General features: G+C 42.2%; 1 protein-coding gene across 1 annotated transcript; it reads left to right on the top strand.

The window, feature by feature from the left end:
- Positions 1–1,934: 1,934 nt before the first annotated feature.
- Positions 1,935–15,511, top strand: LOC145390043 (mediator of RNA polymerase II transcription subunit 24-like). The gene is made up of 8 exons (XM_080265122.1): positions 1,935–2,045; positions 2,289–2,414; positions 2,954–3,055; positions 5,161–5,244; positions 6,783–6,933; positions 9,173–9,275; positions 9,487–9,661; positions 15,419–15,511. The coding sequence occupies exons 1-8, from the start codon at positions 1,935–1,937 to the stop codon at positions 15,509–15,511; spliced, it is 945 nt and encodes a 314-aa protein (XP_080121248.1).
- The last annotated feature ends 4,926 nt before the right edge of the window (positions 15,512–20,437 follow it).

The following is a 20,437-nucleotide window of genomic DNA, read 5'->3' as shown; positions in this document are numbered from 1 at the left end:
AGAGTACAAAAACTTAGCTTAAAATACAAAAAAAGCATTAAAGAACAGTGACCTTAAGGGTAAAAAGAGTGTTTAAAAATTGCCTTAGAGTTAAAAAAACTGCCTTTGAGTAAATGAAAAAAAAAAGTAAAAAAAACTGGCCTTACATAATAGATTTGTTTTACACTGTCAGCAACATAAATTGCCTGGTATAAGCCAGAATAAAGTATGAAGAGGCACCCCAATCATGAAAGGGTTATGGCGGCTTTTCATATAATCGGGCACTATTATGTGGTAAGCCTACACTGAACCTGTAACTGTCAGCCTTTTTGTCTGCGGATAATAGCCTTTTAACAGTATTATTCATTGCTGAAAGTACAAACAAGTCCACTTTTCATTGCAGTGATCGCCAAGATGGTGTTAGCGTAATCACTGGGGTCTGCATTTGCGATTAAAGTGTTTGTTGTTGACACAGTTATGGATCGTTTCTTTGGTTTAGCACTCACAGGTCTGCGTTTCCAATTAAAGCTGTATTTCAAGATGTGCCGTACATTCATAGCATTGTAATGAGCGTATTATATGACTGGATGAACAGAGATGGAATCAGCAGAAGAGCACAATATACTGTAGCAACCCCTGTATATGCTGGATGCTGTATAAAAAAAAAATTATACTGTAGTAAATTAAAGGAGGGTAATGAAAAGTTAAATTTGGTAATGAAAATTGAGGGGTTGGTAATGTGGCCATTGCGATCTGGCAACTCTGTTTCCCCCTCACCAACACCCAAACAGTTATTGCCTAACTTCGATCGCGGATGTAGCATATTGTAATGGGAGCCACAGTGCACATTTTTTGGTGAATAAACAGTGAATAAACTGCAGTACCTCGCCACTAGACCACACAGGAATTTACAGTGTTGTGCAGTGTTAAGAAATTAGAATTTAGAGTGCAAAGGATTAGCTGTGGAGTGCAAATGGCAGTTGAAACTGGCCTGGTGCAATTAACAATGTGCATTGTTAAACAGTTATAACTCACAGTGCAAAGAATTACTGTTAGTGCAGCACAACACTGGATTACTGAATGTGCTTCAAGAGCATTTTCACCACTGCCAAAACCTTTCAAAAGGCGGCCACAAACGTGCTGTAAGTACCCTGGCTGAGGTACAGACACTTCTAATTCCTCATTCTTTGGTTCTTTTTCATTTATTTCAAGCTTTATGTCCAGCTTTATGTCCATTTTGTCCATTGTATGGCGTGAATAGGGTCTTAAATAGGTTTAAATATGTGCTGTGCATGTCCAGTAGGGAGTTATTTAGGTGACTTTCAAAATTAGGCTGGGTTAGGGTCCATAAATACCAGTCCAGGAGCCAGGGACTTGTTGTAAGTACCCAGAATGTTTCATATTGTACTGTATTTTCCATACTTACCTCTAAAACCTCATTTCACTCTTTTATGTCCCTTATTGGTGTGAATAGGGTCTTGGGTGCTATACATGTGCAGTAGGGAGGTGTTTTTCTGAGTTAGGCTAGGTTAGGGTCCATAACTACCAGTCTAGGAGCCAGAGGCTTGTTGTAAGTACCCAGAATGTTAAATATTGTATAAACTCACCTCTAAAACCTCATTCTCTGGTTCTTTTGCATTTATTTCAGTCTTTTATGTCCCTTATTGGTGTGATTTGGGTCTTAAATAGATGCTATGCATGTCCAGAGGGAGTTGTATAGGTGTTTGTCTGAGTTAGGGTCCATAAGTACAAGTCCAGGAGGCTGGGGCCCAATATCCGGACAGGACCACTTTTGGGACATGCCTTTGGCTCTGTTACATCGGATAGTGGAGGGATTACTGTATATATACATATATATATATTTTTTTTTCCAGAAGAGGAGATGAAGGCCTGATTTTAATCCTGAGTGCATAGCCTGTTGGCTGTGTAGAGGGTTGAGGTGAACATTGATCACCATGGTCCTAGAACCAGTCACCAGCAGTAAGGCGGGCACTATTCGCTCCCTGCTTATCAGAGCTTGGCGGGAACGATGGTCAGACCTGCAGTGGGGAATACACATAAAGACGGTGAGAAGAAAACAGTCACTATTTTATGTTTAGGAGTTTTATATAGCAAACTAAAACCTTGCTGTGAGTACGGTACCATGATTATAGTAATTCAGGATGAAAAATGTTATTGATTGAGAAGAAAAGTGTGGCTTATGTGTCAGCGCTGTGAGAACTTTAGAAATGCCGCCAAACACCATTCTTGTATGAATAATACAACTAGAGGACACTTATGATAGTTTCCAAGAAGTTTTGTTTTTTCAGGTGTTGCCTTGGGGTGTGAGTGGAGACATCTGCCACTTAGCTGATTACATTCTGCAGCAGGTTCTAATGGGACCCCTGCCAAATACCCTTATCCTGTCCTACCTCAGACACTCTCTTAGTTCTCAGGTAGGTTGAGTGACGTTCCTCCGGTAGGTTGAGTGATGTGGTGTGTCATAATTAAAATTTTATGATGCTGTCATAAAACTGAGAGGCTTTTGTACAGTTATGGTTTGTATGAAAGTATGAACATTTCCATCCAGTACTATATTATGTTAGATTTCATTGTACAGTAATATGATTGAATTTTGAACCTAAAAAGTTTTGGGATATCACAGTTTATAATTGAATGAAATATGCTATGATTATTGCTTATGGTCATGTTTATGTTTGTTCATGTGTATGAAATTTCACCGGTATGGTAAGTTTTTAACTTGCAATACTGTATTTTTCTTTTGGTTTTTGGGTTTAACTAACTCTGTGGGAGAGTAATGGCAAGACTGAGTGTTTATGGATTTCATGGGAAGCTCTTTCTGAAATGCTGGATATTATTCTTTTGAATTTCTTACTGGTTATGTGAAATTATTTCTTATCTAATTCACACATTAGCAAAGTAATGAATTGCTGTTATTGCAATATTATACTGTAGTTTATATTTTTTTTCTCAGATTGTTTGGTATGGTGGTGTGATTGAGAGCATCAGCAAGTATGATGGACTACACAAAGCACACTGTATTCATGCTTTACTCACCCTTCTGCAGTCAATGATGGTACTCCATTAGTGTTTGTGTATCTCATGTGTTTTGCATAGAACTGTACAATTACTCAGTACTTGAGTTATTGCTAAATGTTTTGATAGAAGAATGATGAATTTTAATGATATACAGTACTCACTGGATGTAGTGCTGCTCTCAGGTGTCTGCCCTTTCCTCTCCATCCTTCTTTCCTTCTATTCTCTTCTGTCTTTCTTTCCTTCATTCTTTTATTATCCTTCTGCCTACGGGTGACTTTACACTCCCTCATCTGTCTTTCTTTCCTTCATTCTTTCCACTTCCATCAGCCTGTGGGTGACTCTACACTGAGTGACAAACCAAATGGTTTCCTGTACACCAGGAAACCATTTTCTACGCTGGGTGGTAACCATATAACCAAATTTTGGCGCCTGGTGGTTTAGTGGGTAATTATTGCACTCCAATCGGATTGAGCCGGTGAAAGTTTATATCCAAGGGATGGTTGGGGTTGATTGCTCATGTAATGCCACTCAGGGATGAGTGAGGCTGGTCACTCTCATCTTAAATGTCGGGACCAACTGCCTAGCCCCGAGCTCCTACGCTCCTCATGGAGCATTGTAGGATTAGATGATGGATGGATGGATACAGTACTGTAAGCCATTGTGTATAACCATAATGGAATATGTAGCTTTCAGACATTCATTTCATTTGAAATTTGTATTTGTTAATACAGTTTGAATTATTATTATTTTTATTATTATTGTTGTTGTTTGCTGTTATTATTATTATCTTCATCATCGATAATTTGTTGCTCCATTGGAAGCATAGGAGCCCAGGGCTAGGCAAGTTGGTCCTGACGAAGAGAGTGTATGTGAGTGAGGTGGAGGGGGGGAGGGGGGAGAGGGAGGCTGAGGATGAGATGGAAGGATGGGGTGGAGAGGTATATGAGAGAGGGGGGTGTGAGTTGGGAGCAGGGCAGTGAAATGGCGTGGGACAGGGCGACGTGGAGGCAGTTTGTTTGTGGCCACCCTGAACAGGATTGAGGCATCTGGCAATAGATAGATAGATAGATTATTATTATTATTATTGTGGAAGGTAGGGGTGCTTACCATCCATTCACTCAGTGTAGTGCTGCTTTGGGTGTCTGCCTTTTCCTCTCTTCCCTCCTTCATCTTCTGTCTTTCTTTCCTTCATTCTTTCCTCCTCCTCCTGCCTGCTGGTGACTTTACATTTCCTGTTCTGTCCTACTTTTGTCCATTCTTTCCTCTTCCTTCTGTCTGTGGGTGACTTTACACTGAGTGACAAGGCAAATGGTTTCCTGAACACCAGGAAACCATTTATTATGCTGGGTGGTAACCATATAATCAGACTGTGGTGCCTGGTGGTTTTTTACTCATCAACTTTGTCTGTTTTTAATAGTGTATCGTATAATATAAACATCATTGAAAATGATGATATACAGTTTATACCAATATAACCAATTTGGGGGGCAAATAAAATCCTTGGGAATGTTTTTTTTGTGCGTAAGTCCAGGCTGCCCTCGCGGCATTTTTTCTGATCATGTCACACGATTATTATTAGTCATTATTCTTATCCATCCATCCATCATCCAGTCCTATGCTGCCCCATGAGGAGTGTAGGAGCCCAGGGCTAGGCAAGTTGGTCTTGACATTTAAAATGAGAGTGCCCAGCCTCACTCATCCCTAAATGGCATTACATGAGCAGTAAACCCCAGTTACCTCTTGGATATAAACCTGCACAGGCTTAGTCCGATTGGAGCACCTTAATTACCCACTAAACCACCAGGTGCCATAATTGAGTTGTATGGTTATCACCCAGCATAGTAAATGGTTTCTTGGTGTACAGGAACCCGTTGGAATTGTCACTCAGTGCAGAGTCACCTGTAGAAGGAAGGAAGAAGATAGAATGAAGGAAAGAAAGACAGAAGAGGAAGGAAGGAAAAAAAGGAGGGAAGAGAGGAAAGGGCAGTCACCTGAGAGCAGCACTACATTGAGTGAGTGGATGGTGAGGGCCCCCACCTACCACTTATTGTTATTATTAGATTCGATGATGATAGTGATGATTTTTAGTCATTATTGTTACAGTACTTACAAAAAATTAGTAAAGTAATGTAATGGTTTCAGAAAAGCGTGTCATGCAGAGGAAAACCTGAGGATTGTCTGATGCTAGCTACTTCCATTGTTGGTGGTGTAAAATGGTTGGCACAGGTGAGTGGAAGTACAGTAAAGTGTCATATCCAGTACTGGTACTTGTACTTTTAACTGTCTCCTTTAGTTATAATGTAGCAAATTTAGTTTTCTGAGTTACTTCTTTGTTATGCTGGTAGTTCTTCTTGTATTTTACTTATGCATGTGTGAACCATCAGGTTCAGTATGGGAGAGTAGCATATGCTTATATTTAGTTTTACGTGGAGAAAACTTTGCATTCAATTTTTGCCACATCCATACCAACAGACCTACAAAACTTTTCTCCATGCTAGGCCTATCCCACTGCCCATTACCGTCTCACCTTAACCTACCTTTTCCTCACCACCCATCCCACCCATTTTATACCTTCCTTCACCCACCAAACAGTAAACTTAACTCCTTCATGGCTGCCGGCGTCAAATGAGGTTTAGCCGATAAATGGCCGCAGGCGTCGTTTGAGCGCGGCCTATAAAAAACTGCAAACATTTTTGGGAAGTGAACGAATATTCTGAACGTCTTCGGACTGACCTACGATACACTCCCATATACCTCATCGACCAGTTCAGAGCCTGGTGCTGTAATGAGTGGATTTTCAATTTTTCTGCTCCTGGCCATTCTTAAACAAGCAGAACTGCACCCATTATCTCGACCCAGGCAAAAAATATCATCTTTGTCCTCTCTTGCAAATCACACACAACCACCTGTTTACGATTATGAATTAATACAGGCACAAACAAAAATTTCTTGATAATATGCGAAAAATACAATTTTGTCTTGGTATCTTTACCTATTTGCTTAGGTTTGTTGTACTGGTTTGGATCATTCAATGCAGCACGACTTGTAGAAAACTGTAAAAACTTTTGGGAAGTGAACGAACATCTGGGACATGAGACTGACCTTCACACTCTCACACCTCATCTGTTGCTGCCAGTTCGCCACCTGCTGCTGTGACGAGTGGATGTGCGATTTTTTCGCTCGTGGCCGTGCCTAAACACACATGGTTACACCCATTATCTCGACACAGACAGAAAATATCATCTTTTTCCTCCCTTGCAAAACACACAACCTCCCTGTTTACGGTTATAAATAAACACAGGCATAAACAAAAAAGACATGAAAATAAAAGAAAAATTCATTTTTGTTTGGTATCTTTACCGATTTGGTCAGGTTTGTTGCACTGTGTTGAATCATTTTACACATTCTTTGCCTTTCACAAGCATAACAGGATAGTTTTCTGTGTTCACGTGATGCTTTTGTGGGTGAAGAGAATTTCCTTCCCTTCCTGCTAATCAGCTTGTGCAAGGTGCGAATGGCAGGTCGTCTTGCTTATATCACTGAATATTATTAGGCAACAGCATGTACATACACCTATCTAAAGAGTATGTGTGCAGGGAAGGATCATTGCTAAGTACTGCATATGAACAGTAGCTAAAGCCATTCACATGAAAAATTCTAAATGTAGCAGAAATTTCTTTTGTATAATCACATATGAACACCTGTAGTGTGCTCAGGAAAGGAAATGGTAGCGTGTATATAAGAGAGCTTTGTACTTTGTACAGGTGATGGCATGGACTATACAACAGCTGGTGGACCTGCGCACAGCCCCTGAACATTCGACAAATCTCAGCTTGGCTGCTTCTATTCTTGTCCACATTCTCAGCTCACCTTTCCTCACCTGTATGCTTGAAATTGGACGCCGAGAAGAACCAAGTAAGAATGGAAGTTTACTAATGGAGATATTACATGACTGTAAAGATTGTTTTATGTATGTCAAAACTTTCCTTAACCCCTACACGCCAGGGGTTTTCCGACATTACCCACTCCTCCCAACAGGGGATTTCCATGATTTTGGGAAAAATACCCTTACATCAAACCCTGTTATCTGCCAAACTATATTAGCTAGAGAAAAAATTAAAGATACATAAGACTCACCAACCCTTTCAAATGAAAGTACCTTCAGGTCTCCAGGTGGTCCCATCAATGAGTAAGGATAAGTTAAAGATGACTGGTTTTCTGTGTTTTGGCTGGCTGTTTCCGAGCGCGTGCCACTAGCAGTGACCTTGGACTCGCTGGCCAGCTTTGGCAGCACTGACTGGTGTGGTGATTGTAACACTGTCCAGACTTCCTTTGAGGAAAACTGGAATTTTCCACTCAGTCTTTGACTTTTCATTGCTCACCATCGTAAGGATGAGTCATCACTCTGTTCATGTGGCTCCCCATAGAGTTTTCTGCCCATTTCATAGTGTCACTGTGCCCTGTAGGTGTGTGGGAAAAGAACAGCTCTTTGATTTTCTGTACTTAGTTCTTGCGTCAAATATAATCATTTCCCTCTACTAAGGCATTTATATTTGCACTTGATATCACAGTTATGGGTAATTGCACTTTGAGAAGTAAATGCTCTGGCTGTTTCATGCAGTATGGTTGAGCAGAAAATGGCATTTTTGAGCCACTCCTTGCCTCTGCCTCGCGTTCTATGCAGTAAACTCGCGCATTGAAGGGTTTTTGGTTATGATTTTTGGTCACTCGTGCACAAGGCGAATCGCGCACTGCGATGACGTGCACTGTGCGAGCCTACTGTATACGTAACTCCGTTTCTGGCCGGGATGGTGCTTACCTGGTTTTCCCTCCAAGCGCATCAATTATTGTATTAGTAAACTGAGTAATTTTTTTTTTTTTTTTTTTTTTTTTTTTTTTTTTTGCAGGTGGAGAATTTGAAAAACAAAGCAATGGTGTGGTGGTGGTGGTTATTGAGTAACCTTGGTCTGTCTGGCTGAGCAGACCCACCAGCCACAAGCAAAACTGCCTCTGCAGGGTTGCCCCATTCAGCGAACTAATATTCTCTTGCAGTGGACACTGGACAGTGCCTCATCACAGCAAGGTGCAGGAAAGGGGATGGAAATTTGTTTCCTGGATGGATGCCTCATTTACATCTCCACACAGTTTATGGGCACCATAGTAGGCTTCACATCACCCCATTATTTGGTCATATGTAATAACATTTACAAGATTATGAAAATCCCAGCATGGATTTTGTCTCTGTTTGTGGGTGTTTTTCCTGCATATGAATGGTGACTCTGGTTACCAGGCTGGTAACTGGATTTCACTTCATGGTAATACTTTCAGCTCTCCTATTCAGGTCTCTCATTACAAACATGCAACAACTCTTAGGCATCTGTCCTGTCACCTTATATGCAGCAGTTGGTCCCAAAACCTTGCTTTCTCTTCCTAACCTGTATCATTACAAAGTGCATATGCAATGATCACTGCTTCTTGAGTGCAAATTTGACATAAATGCAATTCAGGTTGATACATTTTAAAGTTTTTATTCCTTTCTTACAGCCTTGAAAAAGATATATCATTGATGAATATCTCTGGTGAAGGTAACTGTTGTATGCTGAACTGTTCCAGCCATGTTACTCTGTAGTGTGATAGCCAGTTGGATGTTTGCTTGTTATGATAAAGAGAGACTGAAGCTGTTTGTGATTGATATACTGTATTTTGTCAGACAGCTGAGAGTTTTGAAGACATAAATGACAAGTAAACAGATGTCAGACAGCTGAGAGTTTTGAAGACATAAATGACAAGTAAACAGATGTCAGACAGCTGAGAGTTTTGAAGACATAAATGACAAGTAAACAGATGTCAGACAGCTGAGAGTTTTGAAGACATAAATGACAAGTAAACAGATGTCAGACAGCTGAGAGTTTTGAAGACGTAAATGACAAGTAAACAGATGTCAGACAGCTGAGAGTTTTGAAGACGTAAATGACAAGCAAACAGATATATGTTCCATTAAACTGGACATTGTTAGCATATTCCTCTGCATTCTTTTTTTTTTCTCTCTCTCTTGATCATACCCACCCATATAATTATCATTCAGAAAATTAGGATGTGATGATGATGATGATGATTCAGAAGTAAAACTAAAATATGCAATACTTTTGTTCAGGTACCTGGGGCAGCTGTGTTAAGAAAATGGTAGAAGTTGAGACATTGCTAGCAGGTGCTGGTGGTATTGTTGAGAACAAAGATAATCTTATTAAGACTGTCTGGTAAGTTGCAGTTGCTTACTTTATGACAGAAGTATCTGCTGAATTAATGCATGGATATATAGTTGTAAAGAATATGTCAAGATTACATAATTTGCATAAGGAAACATGTATGAAATACTGGTCTTGTAATGTATGCAACACATGTATTCTGCTGTAACTGAGCTTTAATGATTACACTCTTTTTCATTAATATGAATGGTGTTGTGTACAGCCAACTACGTGATCACCAACCTTTAGACAGTGTGGGGAAAAAGCACAAATTTGATAGCATGAAGGTGCCTCTTTGCCACGCCATGCATAGCCTGGTCATGTTGGAGGTCCTCTCTCACACCACCCGCCATGCCTCAACTTTTGCACAACAACTACTTCTTCTTCAGCAGCTCCAGGTATGCTCACTGTTTCTTTTATTACTGTTCATTAACCCTTTCAGTCTGTTGTTTTGTTTTATTGATCATCTTGCTACTTGCAGATGATGTTATTTCTGTATATCTCTAAATACCCAGGTTGCTACCCCCAAAGAAAGGGATAGCCGAGACAGGACGACACACTCCCAATTTACTCATCCACACAAACACACTCATTTGCATCTTAGCCCAAAGGGGAGGAGGGACAGATTCTCACCGTACCACACCACACGAGGGTCAACTGCGCAGTTCAATCGGTGTCCATCCCCGTACCCGCACCTGACCTGATCAGCTGATCAGACCAAATGTGGGAGAATATCCCCTCAGTTGCGTCGTCATTTATTCTTCCACAATTTCTCTCCAATCATTTCTATCACGCACAGCCACTCTTCCATGCTCAACAGACATCCCTCTCGCATCCAACACTCTCTTCGCACTATTCATGGTTTTCCTCTCAGCCTTACACCTCTCACATCTGATTGGATGATGTTATTTGGATATGTAAAATCCATCCTAGACAACTTACCAGCTAACAAAGCTCCAAGTCCAGATGGAATTCCTCCAATTGTTTTGAAAAACTGTTCCCTGAACTTGCTCCTGCTGTAGCTAAATTATTCAGACTATGCATACGTACCACTTCATTCCCTGATTCTTGGAAAGAAGCCAATATCCACCCAATTACGAAGAAAGGAAATTCCTCTAACCCCCCTGATTACAGACCAAGAGCTATCATGTCTTCTCTTGGTAAAGTGTTTGAAATTGTAATTGATAAGCACATAGGTAAACATCTTGAATCCAGCAGCTTGATTATTGATAGACAGTATGGTATTCACCACAAAAGATCCGCTAGTGATATACATAATTTCCTGACTCATGCAATCCATCAGTCAGTTGACCAACTTGAAGAAACTTTTGCAGTAGCCCTTGATATTTCTAAAGCTTTTGACGGAGTGTGTCACCGTTCCTTGCTATCGAGACTCCCTTGCTATGGCCTAACATCTTTTGTTCCTCTGATTTCCACATATCTGAGTAACAGAAAGATAACAGTTTAAGTAGTTGATGTATATTCCCATTTCCACTTGATTAATGCTGCTGTGCCACAAGGATAAATTTTGGCTTCAACCCTATTCCTAATTCAAATGAACCCTTTTGCACACGGTAAGTTTCGGTGAGTTTTCTGGCTCACGATTTTATTCCACCCCCCTCTCCACCAGCTCCCCTGCGCAACTATGAAAACACGTATTCTGGCCTTATTTTTGCCACCCAAACATATGTCTATCTATCTATCTATATGTATACATATACAGTAAAAGTCCATTAATCCGAATGGCAGTGGACCGAGAATCATTTGGATTATCATATTTTTCTAATTTTGGGGTGGGACCCCAGAGACAATTTCATGTTTAAACTGAAATTTTACCTAATGGATCACTTTTCATTCATTCATAATACAATATGACATATTAACATTATGTAATACACAAATTTTGTACTTAATAATGTTTACTGAAGACACGAACTGTAATTGGTAAATTAAGAGATGTTATGGGTTTGTTAATGCACCTGTAATGTATAGTGTTGAAAACAGCAGTTGCAGGCAGGTAAATCCAAGTACAGAGAGTAAGTCCAGGATTATTAATAGTATGCATGTATTGTCAAAGCACAAAAACTTAATATATATTACTGTGGAAAATTCCTTAAACATACGGTACAGTATACTGTATTTCACTTTGTTTGTCACTTTCACTCAATCGTCCTCAAGCATCAGCTTAGGACTACCTGTTTCTTCTAGAGATCCTTGAGGTGCCTTCTTTGGAGTGTGGGTAGGTGGTCTTGGGTAGTCATCAGTGGATGTACCTGAATGGTTGCTCATGCACTTCAGCTACTCACAGCTATTAGCCTGCCTGACAGTCTGTGCACGTTTCTTGTAGAACTCATTTCACAAGATATGGAATTTGGTCACCTCATCCCCATTGTAATGATTATTTTGTTCAACGAAATGCACCAGTTTATCAAAGTATACAGAAGCTTCCTTCCATGAATCCTCCATGACAACACTGCTTGGCACTTTGGCACATTTGGCACCCAGTTGAATGTTTTAATTTTGATTTTTTTTACTTTTGGGAGTTTTTGTCAGCCTTCTTCAGAAATTCAGAATACTGTATTGGGAGTTTTGGATTATCTGTGTTTGGATTAATGGACTTTTACTGTATATATATATATATATTTATATCTATCTGTCTATAGCCCGACGCCCTAATCCCGCAAAGGGTAGCCACAGACAAAACGCCTCCAAGTCACTCTGTCACCCACCATTTGACTACCCTCCCCCCAACTCACCCCCTTCCCTCATATACCTCTCAACTCTATCCCTCCACCTCATCCTTGGTCTACCCCTTCCTCTCCCTCCCTCCACCTCACCTACATACACCCTCTTAGTCAGTATTTCATTCTCCATTCTCTTCACATGTCCAAACCACCTCAGTGTATTTCTCCTACTCTTCTCAACCACATCCACATCCACCCCACAAGTTCCTTCACTTCTTCATTCGTCAACCTGTCCCTCCACGTCACTCCACATGCTCCTCTCAAGTAACTCATTTCCACTGCTCTCACTCTTGACTTGTTCCCCTCTTGCAAGGTCCACGCCTCGCTTCCATACGTCAGGGTAGGGATCACAATACCATCATGCAGTGACTTCTTAACTTCCATACTCACCTCCCTATTTCTCATCACTGCTTTCAGTGTGCCAACAACCTTCCTTCCCTGCTGTACCCTTTCACGTACTTCATCCCCCAAAGTTCCATCCTTACTCATCACACTACCCAAGTACTTGAATGCACTCACATTCTCCATATCCTCACCATCCAACCTCACTGCACACTCTGTGACTTCATTCCTCTCAAACACCATAACTTTACTTTTGTTTACATTAACTTTCAGCTTCCTCCTCCTACACACTGTCCCAAATTCATTCACCAAACCTTGCAACTCCCATTCATCTTCACTCAACAATACTGTATCATCAGCAAACAGCAACAAGATAATTTTTTAAAAACTGTAATAGGCTGGCATGCAAAATATTGATAATGGTGTAGGAGTAAGACAAACACACAAATACAGTACACAATTTATTATTATAAAAAACAACCATTACTAACATTTACATGAAAGGTGAATGTACCATAAAAACATAAAAAAACACACATTCTGTGTCTCGTGCATCGGTGTATGCAATTAAACAATAATCTGGTATTGAATGAAAACACGCGACATGAATAGTAACAATGACGTATATGAGGTATATAAGGGAGGGGGGGGTGAGTTGGGGGGAGGGTAGTCAAATGGTGGGTGACAGAGTGACTTGGAGGCGTTTTGTCTGCGGCCACCCTTTGCAGGATTAGGGCGTCGGGCTATAGATAGATAGATAGATAGACGTATAATACTCTAGGTGGGGGGGAGGGGAGATGTAAGCTGATGGCATACTACAGGGGGTGGGGGTGGGGCTGGGGAGAGGCCTGTAGGGGTGGTACGAGGGTATAGAGGTGGGAAACAGACACCACAAGACAAAGAGGAAAGGCAGAGAGGGAGTACAGGGGTGTGGAGGGTGAGTAGGGAGGATATAACCCTTCCCAGGGAGGGCAGAAAATGGGGGGGGGGGAACCACGGTGGCATGATGGAGGATGGTGGGGGAGGGGGAGGGAGGGAACAAGAGGTGGTCAGAGGAGAGGGAGGGGGAAAGGGAACAAAGGTATTGGGGTAGAGGAAGGTGGCAAGAGGGTGGTGGGGGAATCACCCCCCCCCCACCATGGGTAGGGGCCCAAATCCTCCCCCCTCCCTACTCAGGACTTAGTTCTCATTGGTTTGCATCGATATAAGTCACAATCGGGCCGAAGCCTAGTGTCCACAGTTTTTTACGAAGGGTCTTTAATATATTCTATTAGGCATCAATCGAAATTCTGGTAAAGGATCGATCGATCCTGTTAGTACTTCAGGGGTTAAGAGAGTTAGAGAGGGTACAGAGGAAGTGATTGGTGATGAGCAGTGTGGCTTTAGGGGAGGGAGGGGATTCATGGATCATGTGCTTGCTGTGAGACAGGTGTGTGAAAAGTATGTAGCAAAAGATAAGGGTGTGTTTTGGGTGCTCATGGATTTAGAGAAAGCATATGATAGAATTGATAGAGAGGTCTTGTGGACTGTTTTAAGATTGTATGACTTGATGGTAGGTTGCTAAAAGGAATGAAAAGTTTTTATGTAAATAGTAGAGCGTGTGTAAGAGTGGGAAATAATGTGAGTGATTGGTTTCCCGTCAGAGTGGGGCTGCAGCAGGGATGTGTGATGTCACCTTGGTTGTTTAATATGTATATGGATGGCATTGTAAGGGAGGTGAATGCAAGAGTGTTAGGTGGAGGACTGAGTCTGGTGAATGCTGATGGTAGAGAGTGGAATCTGAATCAGCTGCTGTTTGTGAATGCTACTACACAGGTGGCTGATTCTGAGGAGAGATTGAGGCAGTTGGTAGAGGAGTTTGGAAGGGTGTGTGAAAGGAAACTGAAAGTAAATGAGAATAAGAGTAAAGTGATGAAGTGTACGAGGTTGGTAGATGGTAGGAGGATGAATATAGTTGTGAGTGGTGAGTTGCTTGAGGAGGTAGAGTGTTTTAAGTATTTAGAGTCACATGTTGCTGTGGAAGGAAGAATAGATGCAGAAGTGAAGTTCAGAATGAATGAAGTAGGAAAGGTGCTGGAAGGAATGAAAAAAATGTTTAGATGTCGTTTGCTTAGAATGGATGTAAAAAGAAGGCTGTATGAGGGTGTTGTGGTACTGACTGCGTTATATGGGGCTGAAACATGGAATATGGGTGTAGCAGAGAGGAAAAGTTTAAATGTAATGGAGATGAGGTGCCTGAGGAGTATGTGTGGAGTGACGCATATGGATCGAGTGAGAAATGATGAAGTGCGAAGGAGAACTGGAGTTGTGTGGGAGATAGCTGATCGAGTTGAGCAGAGGGTGATGTAATGGTTTGGGCATATGGAGAGAATGGATGATGAACGATTGGTGAAAAAGATAACTGGATCTGATGTGAGAAGTGTAAGGCTGAGAGGAAGACCACGAATAGGATGGATGGACAGTGTGAAGAGCGCGTTGGATGCGAGAGGGATGTCTGTTGAGCAAGGAAGAGTGGCTGTGTGTGACAGAAATAAATAGAGAGAGAAATTGTGAATGAATAAATGATGATGCAGCCTTGAGGGGATATTCTCCTGCATTTGATCTGATCAACTGATCAGGTCAGGTGTGGGTAAGGGGATGGGTCTATTATGATGTGGCAGGGGTAAATCAACTCAGCTGTCGGGCCCTGCTGTGGATGTCACTTGATTGCACTGCGCAGTTGATCCTCATGAGGTGTGGTGCGGTGAGGATCTGTCCCTTCTTCCCTTTGGGGCTAAGATTGGAATGAATGTGTTTGAGTGCAAGAGTAAATAGGGAGTGTGTCGTCCTGTCTTGGCTACCTCCTTCTCCTTGGGGGAAGCAGCCTGGGTATATAGATAGCACTGTAATAGGCAATATCAGTCACTAAGAAAGAGATGTTTGGAAGAGCCTCCTGTGCTGACAAGGACACCTCATGGAATACAACCCTAGTAGTAGTAGTGGTAGTAGTAGCAGTAGTTGTAGTTGTAGCTAAGGCTCATCTGTCTTAAGTACAGTGGAGTGCAGGCTGAAGTTCCCCTTCTCCAACAGTCCACCATCCTCCATCTGGGTGATAGGGAAGCATTTGAAGGATGGTTGTATAAGACAGTTGACCCGACCGCTCTTATCAGTGCCACCACCTGAAGGCATCCTTTCCAGCCCCAGAATACAACCCTATGTTGAACTAATCTTTGTTGTTGTACCATCAGTCCACTGTCTACGATGGTGATGAGTGCTGAGGACCTGTATAGTTGCAAGGACCACGGCTGCCCCATCCTGCACAGCACCACGGTAGAGCTGCGCCTCAAACATGAACAGGCTGCATATCTCCTGGCAGACCATGAGTCTGGACTGTGCTACCTACCCTCAGACTTCTTTGTGGACATTCACCCCACTACCTCCAGGGATTCTGTCCAAGTACATGAAAAGGGGTGGAGTATTATGTGGTAATAACGTTGAGATGGAAGGATGGGACGTAGAGGTGTATGAATGAGAGTGGTTTGAAGTGGAGGGAGAGCAGCCAGATGGTAGAAGGACAAAGCAATAGGAAGGCAGTGTGTTTGTGCCCACTTCCTCAGAGATTGCAGCATCTATCTATCTATCTATCTATTGCCAGACGCCTCAATCCCGTTTGGGGTGGCCACAAACAAATCGCCTCCAAGTCGCCCTGTCCCCCGCCATTTCACTCCCCTGCTCCCAACTCACACCCCCCTCTCTCATATACCTCTCCATCCCATCTCTCCATCTCATCCTCGGCCTCCCCCTCCCTCTTTCCCCCTCCACCTCACTCACATACACTCTCTTCGTCAGTCTTTGACCCTCCATCCTCTCCACATGGCCAAACCACCTCAGTGTGTTCCTCATAACGCTTCCTATCACATCCACATCAACACCACAACGCTCCTTTATAACCTCATTCGTCAGCCTGTCTCTCCGTGTGACTCCACAGGCTCCTCTTAAATAACTCATTTCCACGGCTCTCACTCTTGACTTGTGTCCTTCCAACAACGTCCAAGCTTCACTTCCGTACGTTAGAGTTGGTATCACAATACTGTCATGTAGTAACTTTTTCACTTCCATGCTCACTTCCCTGTTTCTTATCATTGCTTTCAAAGAACCAGCAACCTTTCTTCCCTGCTGTACCCTTTCAAGCACTTCACCCTCCAAACCTCCATCCTTACTCATCACACTACCCAAGTACTTAAACGTACTCACATTTTCCAATTCCTCACCATCCAACCTCACTGTACATTCACTGACTTCACCTCTCTCAAAGACCATCACTTTACTCTTCCCTACATTCACCTTTAGATTCCGTTTCTTACACACTCTCTCAAACTCATCCACCAAGCCTTGCAGCTCCCCTTCGTCTTCACTCAACAACACGGTATCATCTGCAAACAACAGTACAGGGAGTTTCCAAACACTATCCTCTCTCACCAGGGCCACTCCAACATCCACTACCCTACCTTGTACCTCTTTTATTACCCCATCCATGTACAGATTGAACAACCATGGAGACATGACACATCCCTGTTTCAACCCAACTTTCAAAGAGAAAAATTCACTTAGTTCACCATCCACACGCACTGCAGCCTTCGCACCATCGTACATACTCTTCACAGCATTCAACAACTTCCCTTCTATTCCATATATTCTTAACACTCTCCACAATCCTAGTCTATCCACCCTGTCATATGCTTTCTCCAAATCCATGAACGCCGCATACAACTTCTTTCCCTTCTCTAGAAGCTTTTCCACTAAAGATCTGAGAATGAATATCTGATCTACACAACCTCTACCCTTCCTAAAGCCTCCCTGTTCTTCTCCAGCTAATTTCTCTGTTCTTTCTCTAACTCTGTCAATAAGTATCCTACCATACACTTTTCCTATTATACTAAGAAGACAAATGCCCCTATGATTACCACACACTTCTTTTTCCCCTTTTCCTTTGTACAAGGGAATAATTATACCTGACTTCCAATCCTCCGGGACTCTACCTTCCTCCCAGGCCAATCTGCACATCTTCCACATCCATTCTACTACTATCTCTCCCCCATGCTTCAGCATTTCACCACACACTCCATCAATTCCTGGGGCTTTCCCTGATTTAACTTTCTTCATTGCTTCCACAACTTCTATCCTACTGATTTCTTCCTGTCTTCTCACCTCCCTCCTTCTTCCAGCCATTCCCCAGCCACTTATACTCGCATTACTTCCATCCTCTATGTTCAACAATTCCTTAAAGTGTTCTCTCCATCTGCTCACTTTTTCTCTCTTCTCCACTAGTAATCTACCATTTTTATCTTTCACTCCCCTGCTAACTTCACTTCCACCCTCTCTTACTCTTTTCACCTCTTTCCAGAACATTTTCTTACAGTCCCTCCACTTTACACTCAAATTCCTTCCAAATTCCTCATCCACTCTCTTCTTACTCTCTCTTACTAATCTTTTCACCTCTCTCTTTCTTTCTACATATAACTCTCTCTTCCGCCTCTCAACTTCTTCCACGCCCCTATTTCTCATCCATTCATTGTATGCTTTCTTCTTTTGTGCCACAGCCCGTTTCACCTCTTCAGTCCACCACGCTGTTCCTTGCACCCCCCTCCATCTTCTCTTCCTTCCACACACCACATCACATGCTGCACATATTTCTTCTGTAAATATTCTACACACACCTTCCACGTCCCCCATCTGCTCCAACTCATATTTGCCCAATCGTTCCTCCACTTCTCTCTTATACTCTGCCTTTTTCTCATCCTCTTGTAACCTTTCCACTCTCCTTGCAACTACTCCTTCCTCTCGTCTTTCCCTTCTTCTATTCCTCCATCTTACTTGAACTTTAACTCTGGCCACCACCAAGTAGTGGTCAGAAAGTCCACTCCCCCAACCTCTATAAACTCTTGCATCCAATATACATCTTCGCATCCTTTCATCCACACACACATAATCAATCATTGCCTTCCTTTCACTCAATTCACCACCCACCCTTCTCACCACTCGCCATGTATACCTGTGGATCATTTTATGCCTGAAGAGGGTATTGGCTATCACCAACCCCCTCCCAGCACAAATGTCCACTAACGCACTCCCATTCTCATCTATCTCAGCAGGCACACCCCACTCACCAACTGTTCCATCCACCTTCACATTCCCAACTTTACCATTCATATCACCAATCAAAAACACTCTATCATTCCTTCCAAACTTTTCCATGCACACTTCTACATTTGTCCAGAACTCTTCTCTCACTCTTCTAGCACGATCTTGCGTTGGCGCATACACACACACAATCGCCCACATTTGTATTCCAACTTTCAACTTTACCCACACAATCCTTGATCCAACTGATCCATACTGTCTTATGCTCCTCTTCCATCTTTTACTCACAACTATACATACTCCTTCCTTTGCCCTCTCATTCTCACCTACTCCAGCACATATACCCCATCCATACTCCCATTCTCTCACACTTTCTCCTCTCCATTTTGTTTCAGTTATTCCACATACATCCACTTTCGCATCCTCAAGCACCTGGACAATCTCTCTCTCTTTCACCTCATCATTTGCTCCCCTTACATTCCACGTTCCAATTGCAATGTCCTTTGTCCGGTCCTTGGTCGTCAACGTTTGGTCAGTCCTTGTCCGAGGCTTATTGTTTGTTTTTTTAGTTAGTTGTTTTCCGGGGAGGGGCACTAACCCTCCGCCAACCCTTTTAGTCGCCTTTTACGACAAGCAGGGATACTGGGGGAGTATTCTTGACAAAACCCCCCTACCCCCAGGGGGGTAGCATCATAATACAAATAAATTAAATAGAATGACAGTTTATGATAAAATATCCTACATTTCCCTCATTGATGTGAAATAGGCCTTGTTGCTGTAGACACTTCCTTTACACAAGCAGTGGATTGTGAAAGGTTTTGTTCAAGTGGAAATTTTCATGTCCTATATCCCTGTGGTCACACTCATTGACTTCATCCCAGGTCTGTTGGGGGTTGCAAGAGTCAGACCAAAAAAGATGTGGGATGAGGGATAGGGGACTGAATAGGGAGGTTGCCAGAGATCAAACAGCATGGAGAGCTGCCATTAGGCGACCAGGGCTGATGCATGCAAGCATGCTGGAGCCGTTATAAATGATATCCATCAATATGTATGCCTAAGCAGTGAATTCATAGTGTATTTTCTGTCATCTAAATACTGCCAGGGATATAATGTGGTCTCTTATAACTTAACCCATAGACATACCAATGACGACCTGCGTCGTTGTGCATTTATCAACCTTTAACCTCAGTATGACGACTTTGCCCATCATCCGATGTAATCTCAAAAGAAATGTTTAGGGAGTCTTCATTCGTGTTGGATGACGGGTAAAAGTGGGCGGAGCTAAGCCTGCCACAGCTGGTGCGTGCGTGCTCACTTGGTTTGCTCGGCTCACTGGGTGTGAGGTTCCTCACAGGTAGGATGTACACCTCTTGACCTCCTGCCAAACACTTATGTTCCTTTTTCTCGCGTATATATGCGGCGTTATTATTTAAGAAAATACAACAAATAATGCATTATTGGAAAGGAAATTTATTCTGCTACGTATTGAAGCAAAAAATATTATTACTTCTTGATTTTTTTTTTTTTTTTTTTTTTTTTTTTTTTTTTGCAAATATTTTTTTAAAGGACAGAGTAAAACTTTAGCATGTCAGCTAACTTCTACTCACTTTTTTTGCATTTTATTTTGTATATATTGCCTTTCTGGACAATGTATGACAGAGCAAAAGTCGTCATCTTCAAAATGAGACCGAAGTGGCCTTTCTTTGATGAACAGTAACTTTCCTACAAGCGTTAGAAGTAAAATACCGTATCTCTACGCGACAGTTCTGAAAGCTCTCTAGCAAGAGTTACGTGCACAGCCGGAATTTACGCTCCTTCCTTGATGTGAAAGGGTTAATTGATCTGGATGATGGTCTTGGGCCCTCAGAGGTCCCCTAGGGAATAAATGATTGACTGTTACCATTTCTATTATCATCGAAAGAAGTGAAATTATGACGATGATGATGATGTTGGAGATGATGTTGATGA

Source organism: Coenobita brevimanus, unplaced genomic scaffold, assembly GCF_032717465.1.
Source record: "Coenobita brevimanus isolate Jiangsu-jjx unplaced genomic scaffold, ASM3271746v2 jjx.HiC_scaffold_2762, whole genome shotgun sequence".
Lineage (NCBI taxonomy): Eukaryota > Metazoa > Arthropoda > Malacostraca > Decapoda > Coenobitidae > Coenobita > Coenobita brevimanus.
This window is presented reverse-complemented; position numbering and strand designations above follow the sequence as displayed.

Coding starts and splice junctions, on each gene's coding strand:
- LOC145390043 (XM_080265122.1), top strand. CDS start 1,935: ATGGTCCTAGAACCAGTCACCAGCAGTAAGGCGGGCACTATTCGCTCC. Junction 3,056..5,160: donor CCCTTCTGCAGTCAATGATG/GTACTCCATTAG, acceptor TAATGGTTTCAG/AAAAGCGTGTCATGCAGAGG. Junction 5,245..6,782: donor GTGTAAAATGGTTGGCACAG/GTGAGTGGAAGT, acceptor TACTTTGTACAG/GTGATGGCATGGACTATACA.